Source organism: Pristiophorus japonicus, chromosome 13 (genome assembly GCF_044704955.1).
Source record: "Pristiophorus japonicus isolate sPriJap1 chromosome 13, sPriJap1.hap1, whole genome shotgun sequence".
NCBI lineage: Eukaryota > Metazoa > Chordata > Chondrichthyes > Pristiophoridae > Pristiophorus > Pristiophorus japonicus.
This window is the reverse complement of record NC_091989.1, coordinates 148,830,778-148,850,245: the sequence shown is the minus strand read 5'-3', so window position 1 is coordinate 148,850,245 and position 19,468 is coordinate 148,830,778. Positions and strand designations below refer to the sequence as shown.

Below are 19,468 nucleotides of genomic sequence, written 5' to 3'. Positions count from 1 at the left end.
TTCTCTGAAGTCTTCTCAGGCATTGTGCATTGTCAAGCAATGACGCATCCGAAGAAACAAATGAAATAATTGCATAAAAAGACACGCAACTTCACAATCAGTGTGTATAAGTCAAAGACTCCTTACAATTATATAATGGGATGAATTTGTGTCAAAATTCTAGACACTCTGCACTGGTGTAAAACACAGTTATTTCTTGCATTTCATAAGTTTTCGTCTTTTGTCTTTTCAAAATGTGACATCCAACGGATTTGGAAAGGTCTCTGTGACAGCCCAGTCTGCATGATATTTAGGCTTGTCTTGTACGCCTCCATCTTACTTGTTGAACAAAATACAAGTTGAACCTTCCTTATCTGGAACCCTTGGGACCTGGCCTGTTTTGGATAAGGGATTTTTCCAAATGAGGGTGGTCAAGTTAAATTGGATGGCACAGGTACTGAGCAAGGGGGTATTGGGGCTGACTTGCTTGGGGCTGGGAGTGCGGCAGAGAGATCATGGGGGGTGTGGGGGGGTGTATCGTGGGATCAGGCCAGTGATTGCGGGAGTCGGCAGCGAGAAAGGACTTCAGTTTGTTCATGTCGGAGTTCTGCGCATGCGCCTACCGGTAGCTGGGAATGATTCTGGACGAGGGGTGGTTCTGGATAATGGAGGTTCAACCTGTCGTACAATACAGATGGTTTATGATTACATTCAATAATGCTTTTTGGGAGACATCATCATCATCATCATCATAAGCAGTCCCTCGGTATCGAGGAACACTTGCTTCCACTCTTAACATGAGTTCTTAGGTGGCTGTACAGTCCAATACGAGAACCACAGTCTCTGTCACAGGTAGGGCAGATAGTCATTGAGAGAAGAGGTGGGTGGGACTGGTTTGCCGCACACTCTTTCCGCTGCCTGCGTTTGATTTCTGCATGTTCTCAGCGACGAGACTTGAGGTGCTCAGCGCCCTCCCAGATGCGCTTCCTCCACTTAGGGCGGTCTTTGGCCAGGGATTCCCAGGTGTCAGTGGCGGTACTGCACTTTATCAGGGAGGCTTTGAGGGTGTCCTTGTAACATTTCCGCTATCCACCTTTGGCTTGTTTGCCGTGAAGGAGTTCCGAGTAGAGCGCTTGGTTTGGGAGTCTCGTGTCTGGCATGCGGACTATGTGGCCTGCCCAGCGGAGCTAATCGTGTGGTCAGTGCTTCGATGCTGGGGATGTTGGCCTGGTCGAGGACACTAATGTTTGTGCGTCTGTCCTCCCAGGGGATTTGTAGGATCTTGCGGAGACATCGTTGGTGGTATTTCTCCAGCAACTTGAGGTGCCTACTGTATATGGTCCATGTTTCTGAGCTATACAGGAGGGTGGGTATTACTACAGCCCTGTAGACCATGAGCTTGGTGGCAGTTTTGAGAGACTAGTCTTCAAACACTCTTTTCCTCAGGAGACCGAAGGCTGCACTGGCGCACTGGAGGCGATGCTGAATCTCGTCGTCAATGCCTGCTCTTGTTGATGGGAGGCTCCCAAGTTATGGGAAGTGGTCCACGTTGTCCAGGGCCGCGCCGTGGATCTTGATAACTGGGGGACAGTGCTGTGTGGTAAGGACAGGCTGGTGGAGGACCTTTGTCTTGCTGATGTTTAGCATAAGACCCATGCTTTCGTACACCTTAGTAAATACGTCGATTATGTCCTGGAGTTCAGTCTCTGTATGCGCGCAGGCTTCGTCCGCATACTGTAATGTACTGAGGGTCTATGGAACTCCTCCTTCATTTCGGATGCCCCAAATGTTCGTCACCATCCTCTGCCTGCTCCACGACGATATGCAGGCCGTGATCCTTACCAACGGATCCATTACAGACCCAATCCACGTCTGGACCGGGGTCAAGCAGGGCTGCATCATCGTCCCAACCCTCTTCTCAATCTTCCTCACTGCCATGCTTCACTTCACAGCCGACAAGCACTCCACTGGAGTGGAAGTAAACTACAGAACCAGTGGGAAGCTGTTCAACCTTCGCCTTCTCCAGGGCAGGTCCAAGACCACCCCAACCTTGGGTGCTGTACAGAACAGGAGGCAGCATTTATGTATGGTTTTAATATTTTCTTCAATGAGTTATCAATTTCTACTTCACGTAATGTTTCAGAATGAATAAAAATTGACAGTGCTTTTAAATAGGTATTCCAGTACTAATTGTACATTTTGGATATTTTTAGTTAACATTGACGATCTTCTCGTTGATCTTGGGTAACAAATGTGAAATAACAAGATTAGTGAAATACAGAACAAATACTTTTGTGAAGTTTTTTTTTACATATTGACACTTTATGCTTTTTTGCTGTTTAAGAAATAATAAGTACAATATATCCAGATGAGGGGAAGTAGCGCAGTGATTTATCACACCGCATTGTCCTCCCATCTCGTAGTTCAAATCCAGCCTAGGTTAAGGAGGTGATAGTTGTAAGGCTCCTATGCCAAATGAGCTTGGTAATCTCGGTTTACTCTCTCAAGTGTGGGTCCATGTTTTGTGCTCTAAATCTGCCACAATATGGAGCCAAATTGGTAATCTAACTCAGGATATCCAAAATGGTGGATGGTGCAACCATTGTGAAATTCATAATTGTGCAATGGGGAGTGTTCTTCTGAGGCCAAGGTTAAGGCATATCATTAGGGCAGAAGAGAGAAGTTTATTTTACTTCTGGCTGCAATCTACTTTACTTGGGAGTGCTTGATTCTAATACTGGGTACCATAAATTAAAAATTGTTACATTCCCTATTACGGACATCCCTCATTTTGATAAGCACAACAATTTACCAAAATAAAGAAATTGAAATTTTAAAAGTTAAAAATAATCTGATTGAGATATTTTAGGATTATAATGCCTTAAATTTATAGGGAGTAGGATCAGATGGCACAATGAAGTAATGCTATATTTATGTAATGTCTGTGGGAATGCCAATAGAAGTGTATAAAAGGTATTTTTCTGACTTCTACTATAAGGAGAAATATTTAAACAGAGAGTGTTGGAGTGTGGAATTCGCTGCCCTAAAGCACTGGCGAAGTAGAGTCCATAAATTTAACAGCGAATTGCAGTTGCTTAAACGGTAAGAATATTAAAGGGCATGTAAAAGAAAAAAAACTTGCATTTATATAGTAGCTTTCACAACCACCGGATGTCCAAAAGAGCTTCACAGTCAATTAAGTACTTTTCAAAGAAAGAACAAACTTGCATTTATTAGTGCTGTTCATGACTGTTGGACATCCCAAAGTGCTTTACATTACTTTTGAAGTGTAGTCACTTTGTAATTCAGGAAATATGGCAGATAATTAATTGCGCACTACAAGTATCCACACAGCAATGAAATAAATGACCAGAACATCTGTTTTAGGTGTTGGTTGAGGGATAAATGTTGGCCAGGACACCCGGTGAACTCCTTTGCTCTTCTTCAAATATTGCCACTGGATCTTTTACGTTCACCTGCCAGTGCAGAACTAATAGCCAAGGTTTTGTGCTCAAGTCTCTGCAGTGGGGCTTGAACGCACGACCTGCTTGTTTAGAGGTGAAAGTGCTCCCACCGAGCCAAAGCTGATATTTGGAGCAAGAAAGTGACATGTAGCCAAACATAAACTTGATCGGCAAATGACTTGTTTCTAATCTGGAGCATTCCATGATTCTATAAGTAACCGTTTTAGTTCGAAGATAAAAACTACAAAATGGCACACTGCACTTTCCCAGCCGTGTATTGCCAGAATAAACAACCCATTTCCTGCAGCAGCATCCAGCAACAAGGGATGTGACATAATAAACCACCAGCATCCTGTGGACTTCTAAGTCAAAGGAATGTTTTGCTGGAAGAAAGTGTCAACTAGTTGTTATGGAGTTGCTAACGATTTTTGGATGTCACACAGCTGCTAATTATGGGTGCGCGACATTTGTATTACAGCACCAGACAAAATTTATTTGCGAAATATATTCACTGCCGAAATATTTTTTCCCACCCGTCTTTGCAAATTGTGCTGGAAGCGGGGTTGGAAAGCAGATCATTTAAACGTATATAACATTTCTGCATTGCTAAAGTGCCATCCACCAGCACAAGGTTATACCTCATGTCATCGCATAAAGCCCGTTGAAAAATAGAATTTACCTACAAACTCGGGTGTATTTTACTTTCTACGAGTTTCTTGTAAAGATCATATTTCACACTAGTGGAAGACTTGGCCTATTCGACATGCTTCAATGAGTTATTCTCTATTTGCATTGCATTACGTAACACAGCGCTAAGCTTCCCTGGGTGTAAACCGAGCCCCCAAACTTCAAGAACTTCGGCCTGGGAAATGTAATCTCAGGCGTTCTGAACACAACCCAACCTACTTGTGAGGGAGATAACTGACAGCGATATTCAGCAATAAAATGGCCAGATTTCGGAGAGCTGTCCCATTGGAAAAGCTGAAGGCGGGACTCGCAACCGATCAGGTTTGGTGGAGAGCGCAGCCTTTTGGAGGAATTGAAAGCGAAGCTCGAAAGCGAAAGCCAAAACAAAATGGATTTCGTGTGTGTATTTTGTAAATTATGAAGATAACTGAGAGAGAAAAAAAACCGTCGATGTGAAACAGACAGGCGGAGTGTTGAGTGTCGTTCGATTTGTTTGCTATTGATGAGGGTGGAACAAAAAGCTTCTCAAAGGTACTGAAGATTGAAAGTCGAAGCGTCCAATCCTAGGTGTCTTTCGAGGCGGGAGCGGCGGGTTATTTGGTTCGTGTGGGCAGGGCAGGGAGGACGCGAGAGGCCGTGAATTTAAAGGAAACGGACGGAGCCGAGGTAGCAGCCGGTGCGCACGCGCGCGGCCGGCAGGAATTAACGGCCAGTGCGCACGCGCGTGGCCGGCAGAAGTTAACAGCCAGTGCGCGCGGCCGGCGGGAGTCAAACACAAGAGACAACAAATCGCTGTCAGAAACTGTGCGCGTCACGCTCGGGGTCGTCAGTGATTCATTTAAGCGAAGAGACCTGGAAGAGAAGAAAGGGGGAAAAAAGGGAAAGCGATGGATTGAAAAGGAAAAGCCAACGGCGTTAACCGAGCCGATAAACACCCCACCACCGCCAGCCGAGGGAAAAGTACATTTTTTTTCTCTCTCTCCCCTCAAGCAGAATCAAAATGGAATTTCTCCTTTAACAAGTGGGAGATCGCCTAAGAAACAAAATGCGGTGAAGCTGAAAGTTGTGCTCGTATTTTATTTTTAATTTTATATCTTCGTGTGGGGGTGTCGACCAGTCCCAGGATTGTGTGGTTGAAGATGATGCAGAAGCAGCTGCAGAGGGATGAGGTTTACCGTTGGTTCGGCGAGTTGAATTCCTCTCAGAGAGTGGATTTCATTTGCGGACTGCTCGACCTCTGCATCCCTCTGGAACTACGCTTTTTGGGCTCCTGTCTTGAGGACTTGGCCAAGAAGGACTACCATTCTCTCAGGGACTCCGAGATCAAAGCCAACAACGTGGCTGACCTGGCCAGCTTGACCAACATGACGGACGAAGTGGTCCGCAGCAAACTCATCGTCTCCTTGGCCTTGCTGTGCTCCGACAACAGGGAGGCGTCCGGGGTCCTGTACCGCACCCTTACCCACATCGATTCCATCATCAACAACTACGGCCTTCAGCTTCACGACAGGACTGGCGATGAATTCCTGCTCTTGTTTACCATGGCTTCCAACCACCCTTCCTTCACCTTCCACCAGAAGCAGGTCCTGAGGCAGGAGTTGCTCGAGATCCAGCGGATTATCGATAGTACTTCCAATGCATCCACCGTTCCCGTCGCGGCCACAACATCAACCACTACTGCAACCAACTGGGATAGCAGCTCGGCTGTCTGCAAGGTGAGATACTATATTTATACACACACACAATCATCTCTGTAATATTTTCTTCACAAGCCTAAAGTTCAATTGCATTGTAAATGTCCTTGAGCCTTTATGACCAGCTTCTTAATTAATTTCTTCGTGCAGTATCTGTAACAACTGCAGCTCTGTTGCTTGCAAGATGACGGACTTTCTCGATTAATTTTCGATTCTGATTTCAAATCCTTTCTTTCTTTTTGAGTGAAAGCTAGATATGTTTGTATATAAAGATTGGCTTTTTGGCGATTTGTAAGTGAGATTACCTCTTTGAGTGTTTTTATTTCGTTTTCTGAGAATATAGTTTACAACTCTATAATCATCTATATAATTAAAGTATTTGCTGTACTTTTCAATATGATTTTATAAACAATTTAAGAGATGACTAATTTTTAAACCTTTGTCAATAACACACCTTAAAAGGTTTATACTAGGATGGTGCACTATTACCTCTGGACTCCCCAAGGATCTGTCCTTGGCCTCCTCATTTTTTTCATTGACACGCTTCTCCTCGGTGACATAATCCAAAAACACAACTTCAGGTTCCATTTGTACACTGATAACACCCACTTCTGTCTCACCACCACCTCTCTCAACCCTTCCACTGCCTCTGTGTTGTCTGACTGCTTGTCTGACATCCAGTCCTGGATGAGCTGAAATTACCTCCAATTAAACATTGGAAAGACAAAGTCATTGGCCCTGAATTCGTGGCCCTTAGGGCCTATGAGGTACGCACGTGCCCATAGGGGCCCTACAAGTTCCGGGTTTAGGCATGCGAAGCGCATGCACCTAAACCTGGAACTTGCGATCTGTCAAGAATCCTGCTGACAGATCGCAAGCATCTGGAAGTAAAGGGCCTCCACGAGCGGAGAGTTGGGCTATTTGCCCGACTTCTGCCCAGCAAATGCCCATGATATTCTTACGACTGATAAAAGCAGGCATAAGGTCTGCTTTTTATCAGCATAAGACTTTTAAAGGACAGAAAAATATTTTTTTTTCAATAATTTTAACATTTAAAATCTTGTTAAATAAGGTAAGTTTATTTTTAGACCCTTCAATATATGTACATTTATTTTTCATAAATTTTTGTTTTAAATAATTTTAAGTCCATTTTGATTAATTTTAAATATGTGATGTTTTACAAAATATATTTGAAGTGTTTGTGTGTTTTGGGGGGTATTCCCATTCATACTTATGGTGATTCCGTACATACAGAACTCACCATAAGTATGAATGAGAATATTCCTACATTGTTTGGGCCGGCCCACGTGATCCAGGGACACGTGCAAAGTGCTTACTTCCCTGGAATACATGGGCCTCTACGCAGGCCTTCATGTAGAGGCCTAGGACCACAAGTCTGTAAACCTCTCTCCAGATAAATTCGTAGATATTTTTCAGGTTGGAGGCATCTGCCCACGGGAAGCCTCTGACCACTATTTCTGAGCCAATGTCTTTGATCCCTGCCACAAACTCTGTTCCCCATCCTGCTCCCTGGCCACTGTCTCTGACAGTTAACAACCTCGGTGCCCTAGTTGACCGTGAGCTGAGCCTCCGACCCCATATCCTCACCATCACAAAGACCGCCTACTACCACCTCCATAATATCACCCATCTCAGCTCCTACCTCAACCCATCTGCTGCTGAAACACTCATCCATGTTTTTGTTATCTCTAGAGTCAACTATTCCATTGCTCTCCTGCCTGGCCTCCGATCTTTCACACATCATAAATTTGAGCTCATCCAAAACACTGTTTCTCGCAACCTAACTCAATCTAAGTCCTGTTCACCCATTATCCCTGTGCTTGCTGATCTACATTGGTTCGCTATGCACCAGCGCCCCAAGTTTAAAATTCTCATCCTTGTGTTCAAATCCCTCCATGGTCTCACCCTTTCCTATCTCTGTGACTTCCTCTAGCCCGACAACTCTCGAGAACTCTGCATTCCTCCAACTCTGGCCTTTTGTGCACCCCCGTTTCCTTCGACCCACCATTGGCGGTCGTGCCTTCAGCCTTCAAAGCCCTGCATTTTCCTCTCTAAACCGTTCCGCCTCTTCACTTCTCTCCTGCTTTAAGACACTCATTAAAATCTAACCCTTTGACCAAGCTTCTCGTTGCCTGTCCTAATATCTCTTGCTTTGGCCCAGTGTCAGTTTTTGTCTGATTACACGCCTATGAGTGGGGGTAATGTACTGGCATAAATTGAAAATTGGTTAACTGACAGGAAATAGGGCCCAAGTTTCCCCAGGAGTTGCTCTGTTTTTTTTGAGCAACTAGATTTTTTTGGAGTAACTTAAAAATCGCAATTCTCTCTATTTAATTTGCTCCAGTGTAAGTGAGTTAGTTAGTTTTTTTTTAAGTTGAATTTTTTTTTCAAAAGGGGGTGTTACCAGCCACTTACGCCTGTTTTGGCCATTTAAGCAAGCTTAGCCAGCTAACAGTTACTCCAAACTAACTTAGGCCAGCGTATGTGGCCACTTGTGTCCGCTCAGAAAAACCTTGCGGTGAATTAAGAAATCAGCGCAGGTAGCCAGAGATATGAGGGGGGGAAGGGAAGTGAGAGGATTTTGCAAAGCACTAAACACCTTCACAACAACATTAAAGAAGCATAAAAACCATCATCAATAATAAATTAAAAATAAATCAGTTATTAAAAAATAAAAAGTCCTACCTCGCCGACTGCAGCATGCACCGACAAGCCCTTCGGCCAGGGCTAGTGGCGAGTGGCTCACAACAAGCAGCAGGAGAGTCCTCTGGGGCACGACACGCCGCAGCGGCAAGCCCTTCGGTCAGGGCTAGGGGCGGGAGGCTCACAACAAGCAGCAGAAGAGGCCATTACTCATGCAGGAGACCAGACAATGTCAACACGCTGTTCAAAGACATGAGGCTCCACAGCAGAACCCAATCCAGTCCTCAATCAACACCTGTATTTTTCCAACATAGATCAGTCCATAATAATCAGGAGTAGGAGCTCTGATTTTTCTCCTATTCTAGCCCAAGGATGCAGAAGGCTTGCGTGGCGCCCTTAGTAATCGAGATCAATTAACACAGCACAGATTGACGATTTAAGCTGGGAGCTTTTTAATCTGTACGACTCAGTACAGGTACCAACAGTACTGTCCACTGACCTACTGAGCCCATCATACGCCTCTGAGCTAAAAAAAATATTTAGAGGGAATATTTTTCATTGCAAACCGTTCTACTTTACCTCACAGTGCAGAGCAAGTTGTAGTTTGGCAGCAGAGGATGCAGGCAATGGGGGTGCGAGCGCGGGAAGGCAGCGGCCGGCCTGTGCGGCAGGCCACTCAGCCAGGGATAGGGGCGGCGAGCATCAAGATGCGCTGGGAGGGCGAGGAGCTACTGTGCATGCGTGCAGACGCCACTGTGCACGCGCATAGCTGCTGGCACTGTTTTCGGCGCAGGGCTGTAGCTCCGCCCCCCCACTCAAACAGAAACGCTGCGCCAGCACCCGGGACACACACAAGAGCTGCCAGAATACGCAGTAAGTTTTTTGTTGCCATTTTGAGTGCACAAAGTCGGCGCATCTTGTGTTAGTGCGCCGGAAAAAGGGGTTGGGAAAACTTGGGCCCATAGAGAGTAGGAATAAACATGTCTTTTTCGGGATGGCAGGCAGTGACTAGTGGGATACCACAGGGATCAGTGCTTGGGCCCCAACTATTCACAATATATATTTGAATGATTTGGATGAGGGAACCAAATGTAATATTTCCAAGTTTGCTGACAACACAAAACTAGGTGGGATTGTGAGTTGTGAGGAGGATGCAAAGACGCTGCAAGGCGATTTAGATAGGTTGAGTGAGTGGGCAAACACATGGCAAATGCAGTATTAAGTGAATAAATGTGAAGTTATCCACTTTGGTAGGAAAAACATAAAGACAAAGTATTATTTAAATGGTGGTAGCTTTGGAAATGTCGACGTACAAAGGGACCTGGGTGTCCTTGTACACCAGTCAGTGAAAGCAAACATGCAGGTGCGGCAAGCAGTTAGGAAGGCAAATGGTATGTTGGCCTTCATTTCAAGAGGATTTGAGTACATGAGCAAGGATGTCTTACTACAGTTATACTGGGCCTTGGTGAGACCACACCTGGAGTTATGTGCAGTTTTGGTCTTCTTACCTAAGAAAGGATATACTTGCCATAGAGGGAGTGCAACGAAGGTTCACCAGACTGATTACTGGGATGGCAGGACTGTCGTATGAGGAGAGATTGGGTTGACTAGGCCTGTATTCACTAGAGTTTAGAAGAATGAGAGGGGATCTCATTGAAATGTATAAAATTCTGACAGGGTTGGACAGACTGGATGCGGGGAGGATGTTTCCCCTGGCTGGGAAGTCTAGAACAAGGGGTCACAGTCTCAGGATATGGGGTAGGAAATTTAGGACCGAGATGAGGAGAAATGTTTTCACTCAGAGGGTCGTGAACCTGCGGAATTCTCTACCACAGAAGGCTGTGGAGGTCAAGTCACTGAATATATTTAAGAAGGAGATAGATAGATTTCAAGACACAAAAGGCATCAAGGGGTATGGGGGAAAAGTGGGAATATGGTGCTGAGATAGAGGATCAGCCATGATCATATTGAATGGCGGTGCAGGCTCAAAGGGCCGAATAGCCTACTGCTGCTCCTATTTTCTATGTTTCTATGTTTTACTACGTTAAAGGCACTATATAAATGTGTCGTCGTCACATTTCTTTCAGTATTATTTAGATCTTTTTTATTTTTGTTGAGAATGTTTTTTGTCATCTGGGATGTGTAATGGAATTTAGATTCTTAAGTTTAGCATGGGGAAAAAAGGTACTCTTTAACAATGCCTATTGCAGGATGTCACAGTGAGATGGTATACAAGATCTTTAACACATTTTTATTTAAATTTAAGTACATGTTTTAAATCCAGCCCAAAGTCAACTGGCACAGCATAGATCTGGCATGTAAAAGATGCTTTTTTAAGAGGTATGGGCATTCTTCTATTGTAACTTTAAACTGTTCTTTTCTTAATGGCATTCCAAGAAAGTCTGAATATTGCACATGTCTGTTTTATCAATACAATGTCAGGCAAATGTGCATAATTACTAGAGTTTCTGTAGTTCATCTTTTTAGTTTTAGCTGACTTAATAGTAGTTAAATAACTTGAGTTTTTTTTAAAGTATAAAAAATAAGGAACCTCTTTTGAAGATCTTTAGAGAATCTCTGAACTGGATATTGTTGTAAATGGGTGAATCCAATTATCCTACAAATCTATTTTCCATTTATGTTAACTTTTTGGTTTTGAAGTTGAGTGGGGATGGGGTTGGGGGTGGAAATGATCCCCTTAATCTAGTTGATATAACAATAGGTCTTTAGGAAATTACCACCCACCAGGCAAGGCCATCTAAAATTTCCTACCAACAGATTTTGGAGAGTGAGGGAGAGCGGAATATTCAGCACACCTGGGTTGAATGAACTGCTATACCTTTTCACTTATTCCTTTATATAGGCAGAAACAGTTTAAAGGTCCCTAACCGGATTGAGGCTGGAGTTTACTAGGTTGTGCTGGTTTTCCCCTAGCTCAATTTGCCCAAAAACAAAAACAGCGCAAAAGATTGCGGCATTTCAAGTGTAAATTACGTTAAATCGAGTTTCTGTGTTTTGCACTAGTTTTAAAAAAACTTCGCACTGGTAGCAGGCCATGCCCCCAGATCAAATTAATCACCGTGATGCGTTTCTGTTAATTGTGCCTGTTAGCAGGCCTTCGAGAAGGCTCTTAAAATTAAACTGTTTTAACGCAATTCAGAATTTTGTGTACATGCATCAACGTTTTTTTTTTAATTAGTTTGGTTATTTTGGGTTTAAAATGCTAATATTTAAAATAAACCATAGTTTATATTGCAGTGCTTCATGGTTTCTATGAATTGACATTATGATTTGAAACAATATTTAATTTATTGAGCAAAAATAGAGGTTACTAAAAAAACCTTAAAATTTGAGATGGCAAGGTGCAATCAATAGTTACCCAGGTGCTGTGAAAATGTTGCTCCGCAAAAAGGAGTAATATTGTCTTTTTTTTAAAAAGCGATGTATTAGTTACACTATGAAAGTTAACATGTGTAGAATGCTGGATAGATTATATTTCATAGTTGCTAAAAGCAGTAACTTTAGGAGGTTCATAACAAAAAATTCCTTAAAGCAAAGCATCTACTTTTTTAGGAATCATGGATGTGTGTGGGCTTTTTGAAATAAATCTAGCAGGCTTTTCAATTATAAACTCAGGGCTGTTAACTTTGTCTACCAGTAGTTTTCAGCTAAAAGCTGCAATCAGGATCTCTGTAATGGTAACAATAAGGGTGTGTTCACACTACAAGTTTACCATCACTGGAAATATGTTTCTACATTGCAAAGTAGATAATTTGGAGTGTAAACTGGGGCCAGATTTTCAGCTTTCGGGGTTTTTTGGTGAAAACGGTAGCGATACGTGAAACTTACTGTTTGCGCCGTGCTACCATTTTTAGCCTGAACTTTCGGCCTTTGCGGTAAGGGGGGCATTGCACAAGCATTCACGGTGCAAATACGCGAGTTTCGCCAAATTTAGTTTGGGGACAGGAGTGCTGCGAGAGAGGCCTTGGGAGAGAGGGTGGGGGGAGAAAAAAATTCCCCAAAACATTCCAGAAACATTTACAAGACAACATCTATCGAATCGCTGGAAAAAAAAGTAAAAATAAAAACTTTAACTTACTTTTTTTGCAGGTTTTCATAGTTACTGCTGCTGGCAGGGTTGCACCGACAAGCTTGACTTGTCGCTATTCTGGGCGCAGTGTATGGGTCGGGAGAGAGCTGAAAGTCCGATGCAAATGCATTCCGTCGGCGCACCTCTCCCTGCTGGTACTTGGAAGCGCTGCTGTAAGCAGGTACCCGAGGATCCCACCTGGGCTTTGTGACCGGGTTTTCGCAGAGGAGGGTCAAATCGCGGCGAAAACCCGGTCGCAAACTTCTCGAAAATCTGGCCTCCGTGTTGAAGCCCAGCCTTACTCTGGAGAGAAGTGATGTGAGACTCTCTTGAGATGGTTGTTTGACATTGCCTGGAATGTAACAACAAATGTGCAGTTTAAAACAAGATTTTGAAAAGTGCCCGGGGATCCCGTGGTTAATATAAATAATCTGGAAGATGCCTCTAAACATTAATTTTTTTGCGATTGGACAGAAGCTCTGTCCATGTGTGCAATCAAAACTCTCTCCTGGGCAGAAGAAAGAGTTCCAGTGCAGTATTGTAAACTGGGTACTGCCTGGCTGGAACCCATACTGCAGCTATCAGACTGAACTGGTAGCTGCAGTATAATTGCAGCATGATATTTGTTCAGACATTTAATATGGACACTGTTTAATTTTTAAGGCTGACTTGATTGGAAATTAAGCTTGGTTATTCAAAAGACGGTTCTTGGGACTTGTTGATTCTTAGCTGAAGGTTCAGGCATCTCATAATTTTGAATCCAGCAGTCCAGTCATACTGACAAAAAGAGCATATGCTACAGACTGTTGCATCTGCAGATTGAAAAAAAAATGTTTTGGTAATTTGTGTTATAACTTGCACATCATCCCAGATGTGGATTAATTTTCAAAATTCTAATTTAAAAATATTTTCAATCTTGTACATAACCTTACAATTGTTTAAGTAGTGCTTTGGAGTATTTTAAAATTTGGTCCGTGAATACTATAAATCACTTTAGATTTTAAGAAAAATAGAAAGACTGCAAAAATGCAAAACGTTTTAATTTGCAGCTTTCAATATTGATTGATAACAGGAGGATAAAATGCTGTCATTTTATTGCATGTCACTTGAGTACACCCAGTGCGCAACTGGTCTAATTCACCATCATATCTAGCTTGACCATGTTGAGCACTGCTATGCCTGTCTCTCCTCAGTCAAATCTTCCTATAATTCTGGAGTACAAGGACAACCCATGGCACTTGTATTCTATTGCAAAAGGTCGCCTGAAACCCCTTTATTTCTTTCCTTACACCCTCATTTTCAATGGCAAATACAAAGATCTCATGGATTTATTTGTCTCCAAGATTCAAACCATAGTGTAGCTGTTTATACCACCACCATCTCTTTATTTCCCCCTCCATGCTCCTAACCAACCCCACCCTTCCACTTCCTTTACCCCGATCTCATGGAACTCTGCATTTTCTCTTCCATCATTTTCTGTTGAAGCTCATGTCTTCCATGAGACCAATCTTCCCTTAATTCCCATCGCCACAAAATACCTGACCACTCAATTAACGTTCCTTACCCACAAGCTTGCTGACATTGTTAATGGCTTCCTTTGTTCAGGCTACTGTCCCTATCCCTTTCAAAATTACTATCCTTGGCCCTTCCTTAAAAAAAAAAATTCTGTACTCTCCAATTACCGTAGCATCTCTAATCTTAGTTTCTTGTCTAAGGTCCTTGAATATGTTGTCGATGTCCATCTCTCACAAAACTCTGATTGGATTTATTAAGTACACCTTGCAGCACCAATACTGCCCTGACTAATGTCACAAATAAAATCCCCTGTGACTGTGACCATGGTTCATCATCTCTCCTTGTGCTCCTTGAATTCTCCATGGTGTTTCACACCGTCGACCACACTATCCTCTTCCTTCTTCGCCTCTCTGTTGCCCAGCTCCGATAGGATTGCCTTTGTATATAGTTTCACTCTTAATTTTCCCAGGTAAGCGATCACATCACTAGCAAGCGTACCTCAGCAATCACCTCTGGAGTTCCCCAAAGATCAGTGTTTGGCTCCCTCCTCTTCCTTGGCTTCGTGGTGCTCCTCGGTGACTTCATTCACACAAGTCAGTTTCCATTCACGTGCTGACAATACCCAACTCTACCTATCCACCACTTTCATAGACCTCACGACTGCCTCTGTGCTGTCAGACTGCCTGTCTGACATTGAGTTGTGAATGAGCCAGAATTTTCTCCACTTAATATCAGGAAAACTCAAGTTGTAATTTACAGACCCTGCTATAAATTCAGCTTTCTTCTTACTGACTCTCTTTCCCTTCTTGGCCACTCGCTGAGGCTGAATCAGGATGTGCAAACCTTGATGTTGTGTTCATACCAGAGCTTCAAACACACTGCTTACTTCCCTCTATGTTAATGCTTTTGTCCCTACCTCACCGCCACTATCACTGAAACCCTTATCTATGCTTTTGTCACCTCAAAACTTGATTTATTTAACATCCTTGCTAGCCTTCCATTCTCAAAAAACTCCAAGTAGTCCAAACTTAGCTGCTCTTTTCTTAGCCTGCCTTAAGTATTTTCTAGCCTACACTGGCCTCCCTGTTCCCCATTCCATTGAGTTTGAAGTTTTCATCCTCATCTTCAAATCCCTCCATGTCTTTGCACCACTGAAATCTTCAGACAGCCTTTGGTCTTCTGACACCGGTTTTCTGCATATTTCCCCAACCCTTTCTTTTGCCCCATTATTCATAGCAAAGCCTGCAGCTACCTTGGATCTATGCTATGGAGCTCCTAACTAAACTAATTACCCCCCCCCCCCATTTCTCTCCCCATCTTTTAAAACTCTTCTTGACCTAGCTTTCAGTCATCTCTCTTCAGTCTCTCACTATGACTTGGTATCCATTTTTAGTTGATTTGTGTTACATTTCTGTATTAAAGGCACTATGTAAATGCTAGTTGTTGTTGCTATTGGCATCAGTTTACCCAGCTAGTATTTATTTTGTTTTTATGGTCTGATTACTAACTTTTTTCCAACTACATTTATAGGACATTTTGCGTTCTGCACATCTCTCTTTGAGATAGAATGTTGATGAGAAATATGAGCTGGCCAGATAATTGAATAGGTACAGATTAGGAAACACTATTGCTGTATTAATGCAATTGAATCAGCGATCATCAGGTCTCTTCAGTGATAACCTAAAAATTAATATAAGAAATGAAACATTCACACTTTGTTTTGCCCTCCTCCACCTTGTCACAAAATGATGTTCCAATTTTAATATGGTCTGTGACAGATATTGTGCAGGGTTCTTCTTCAGATATGCAAGAAATTGAGGTTTTGTGAAACCAGAAACAAAAAAATAAATTATGCAATAATTACTTTTATCTTTGTTCACCCGTTCCATAATTTGTACTGTTGGCAAGGCAATAATTAATAATGAGATTCTGTTGCCAGCAATTTGCCAACTAAATATGCATATTTCAGAAACTTTCTTCTCCAGAGGTGAATGCTAAGTTTGTATATTCTAACTCAGCTGCACTTGGGTCCCATTTCTCAGGCCAGTGTCAGACATAGTAGCATTGAAGCTTGTAGTCTACTTGACCGAAGATGTACCAGCTACATTGAGGGTTTGTCAAAAAGAAAAAAAAAATTTTTTTTACTAAATACTCAAAAGAATGAGAGTCCATTTTTAAAAGGAAGCAGATATATAGCTCTTTGACACTCTTACGATATATACCTATAATATTTCCAGAACTATGATGTGATTTTAATTGAGGCCAAATAGTACAGCTGTATAAATAGAACCGTAGAATATGATCTATTAAAGTATAAGTTCAGCTACTCCTTTTTTAAAGTCAAAACATAAGATGGGCAATAGTGTGGTGAATAACAATTGCAAGAGCATTTTATTTTCTCGAAAAACGTTGATGTCCTAAACTGTAAATCGACAAAATTTGATGTGAAGAATGGGGAGAGAGAAATGTGAATTTTAATATAGTCTTTTTTTCTACTGTTAAAAATGTTAATTTTATTTCTGAATGAACTTCCTGAAAATGAGATATATGGTTGTTTGTTTTTCAATATAAATGTTTCAGCCCAATTACCAGGTATATTCATGTTTTTTAAACCAAACTTCATAATTGACTTACTTGTGCCAGACTTGCGTTATTTTTAGAAATGGTAAGTTGCTGTGTCCCATTCTTGAGTTGTGAACACTTATCACAACGTAAAGATAGGTTCACTGAACTTGACAAAGGCCTTTAGCAATATCCTCTTTGTAAATATACATGCAGAGAACCATATGCATAGTGTAGTGTAAACAGTTTGTTGAATATTAATGGCCTGAAATTTGCGGAGTGGTGAATTGCACGGAGCTTGCTGTTCATTGCACTTACACAAGCCCACAGATTTTCTTTGTGCTTTTGTCTGCAATTTTGGCCTTCTGCGATCGGAGGGACTTGAGTGCTTCATCACCACCACCGAAACAAAATTTTGATTTCATTTTTTTAAGTTTACTATAAATTGAACTCATTTACAGTTTATTGGTTGTGCCCCTTTAAAAGGGGGCACTTGTTTCCTTTTTTATTAGTGATGGCACCAGCCATCAATCACTGAAATTAACCAATAAGAGGTTGCACTGGGATTTGCAGTAGAAACAATGTAGCATCCCCTACAGAGAAACTGGGACCTGTGCGAACAGGGCAAGCAGTGGTGAATCTCCTTAACTAGTCAAATTGAAGAATTCTTACTGAGATGCATTCTAAACCAGGAAGTGTAAGTTAGAACATTTAATTAAATATAAAATGATGTACAGAAAACGAAATAAAGCGAGGGAAAGGACATAAAACATAAGAAATAGGAGCAGGAGTAGGCCATTTGGCCCTTTGAGCCTGCTTTTCCATTCAGCAGGATCATAGCTGATATTCTACTTAAACTCCACCTTCCGGCACTATCCCCATATCCCTTAATTCCTTTGATTCCCAAAACATTATCGACTTCTGTCTTCAATATACTCATCGACTGAGCATCCACAGCTCTCTGAGATAGAGAATTCCAAAGATTCACAACCCTTTGAGCGAAGACATTTCTCCTCACCTCAGTTCTAAATGGCTGACCTTTTATTCTGAGACTGTGACCCCATGTTCTAGATTCCCCAGCCAGAGGAACCTTTTCTCAGCATTAACCCTGTCAAGCCCCTTAAGAATTTTATGTTTCAATTAGATTACTTCTCATTCTTTGAAATTCCAGGGAATATAGGCCTAGTCTACTCAATCTTTCCTCAGAGGGCAATCCCCTCATCCCCGGAACCAATCCAGTGAACCTTCACTGCATTCCCTCTAAGGCAAGTATGTCTTTCCTTAGGAAAGGAGACCAGAACTGTACACAGTACTCCAGGTGTGGTCTCACAAATGCCCTGTATAATTGTAGTAAGACTTATTTATTCTTATTCTCTAATCCTTTTGTAACAAAAGCAAACATACCATTTGCTTTCCTAATTGCTTGCTGTACCTGCATGTTAACTTTCTGTGATTCATGTACAAGGACACTCAGGTCCCTCTGAATGCAAACATTTCCCAGTCTCTCACCATTCAATAAATATTCTGCTTTTATGTTTTTCCTACCAAAGTGGATAACTTCACACTTCTCCACATTGTATTCTACTTGCTATGATCTTGGCCACTAAGTCGACTTATCTATATCTCTCTGCAGCCTCTTTGCACCTTCCTCACCGCTTACTTCCCCACCTAACTTTGTATCATCAGCAAACTTGGATACGTTACATCCCATCCCTTCATCTCAGTCCCTTCATTGAAGTCTATAATATAGATTGTAAATAGCTAAGGCCCAAGCACTGATCCTTGCGGAACCCCCGCAGCCTGCCATCCCGAAAAGGTCCTGTTTATTCCTACTCTCTGTTATCTGTCCATTGACCAATCCTTAATCCAATATATTACCCCCAATCCCCTGAGTCCTAATTTTGTATAATAACCTCTTGTATGGCACCTTATCGAATGCTTTTTGAAAATCCAAATACACTACATCCACTGGTTCCCCCTTATCCATCTTATTAGTTACATCTTCAAAAAGCTCTAACAGATTTGTCAAAAACGATTTCTCTTTCATAAAACCATGTTGACTCTGCCTAATCATAGTACGATTTTCTAAGTGTCCTTTAACCACATCCCTAATAATAGATTCTAGCATTTTGCCTACTGCTGATATCAGGCTAACTGGCCAATTGTTCCCTGTTTTTTTCCCTCCTTTCTTAAATAGTGGGGTTTTGTTTGCTATCTTTCTATCCTTGGGGACTGTTCTAGAATCTAGGGAATTCTGGAGGATAATACCAGTGCATCTACTATCTCTGCAGCTACCTCTTTTAAAATCCCAGGATGTAGGTTGTCAGGTCCAGGGAATTTGTCTACACTTAGTCCCAATAATTTCTCCAGTACTATGGGCTGGATTTTCGCCTCAGTTAGCGGCCAGAGGGGGCGTTAATGGGAACATAAGAGGTTACTGACTGGGAGCACAGCTTTTAGCACCCTGACCGAAAATTCATTAGAGGCTCACTGGGGGCACCTGGCTGCTGATGATCAGTGCGATCCTGACGTCGTTCCTGGTGCAACACCCACGCTTGCGCCCCGGATGGTAAATTCGGTGCTGCCCCCTCATTTAGCGGCCACCAAGAACAACGTCTGGAAACACAGTCAGTACAGGCTTGCAGAGTCATTAACTGGTGGCTACTTAAAGGGATGAGGAAGTGCTTCCCTCGGAGGTCACAGTCAGTGCAACGTTTACACAAAGCACGGTGCATGAGCCTCTGAGTTTGCAGCGGCAGACAGAAATAAGTAAGAGTTCAGCTTGAGAAAAAGTGATTTTGAAAACTTTAATG

The 19,468-nt window shown here is 42.4% G+C and overlaps 1 protein-coding gene across 1 annotated transcript in view; it reads left to right on the top strand.

Annotated features, from left to right (window-relative positions):
* The first annotated feature begins 4,484 nt into the window (after positions 1-4,484).
* zcchc14 (zinc finger, CCHC domain containing 14) overlaps positions 4,485-19,468 on the top strand; it is a 150,149-nt gene continuing 135,165 nt past the window's right edge. The window contains exon 1 of the mRNA XM_070898109.1: positions 4,485-5,845. Coding sequence (XP_070754210.1) covers positions 5,270-5,845 — 576 coding nt within the window. The 5' untranslated portion in view covers positions 4,485-5,269. The remainder of the gene's footprint in view (positions 5,846-19,468) is intronic.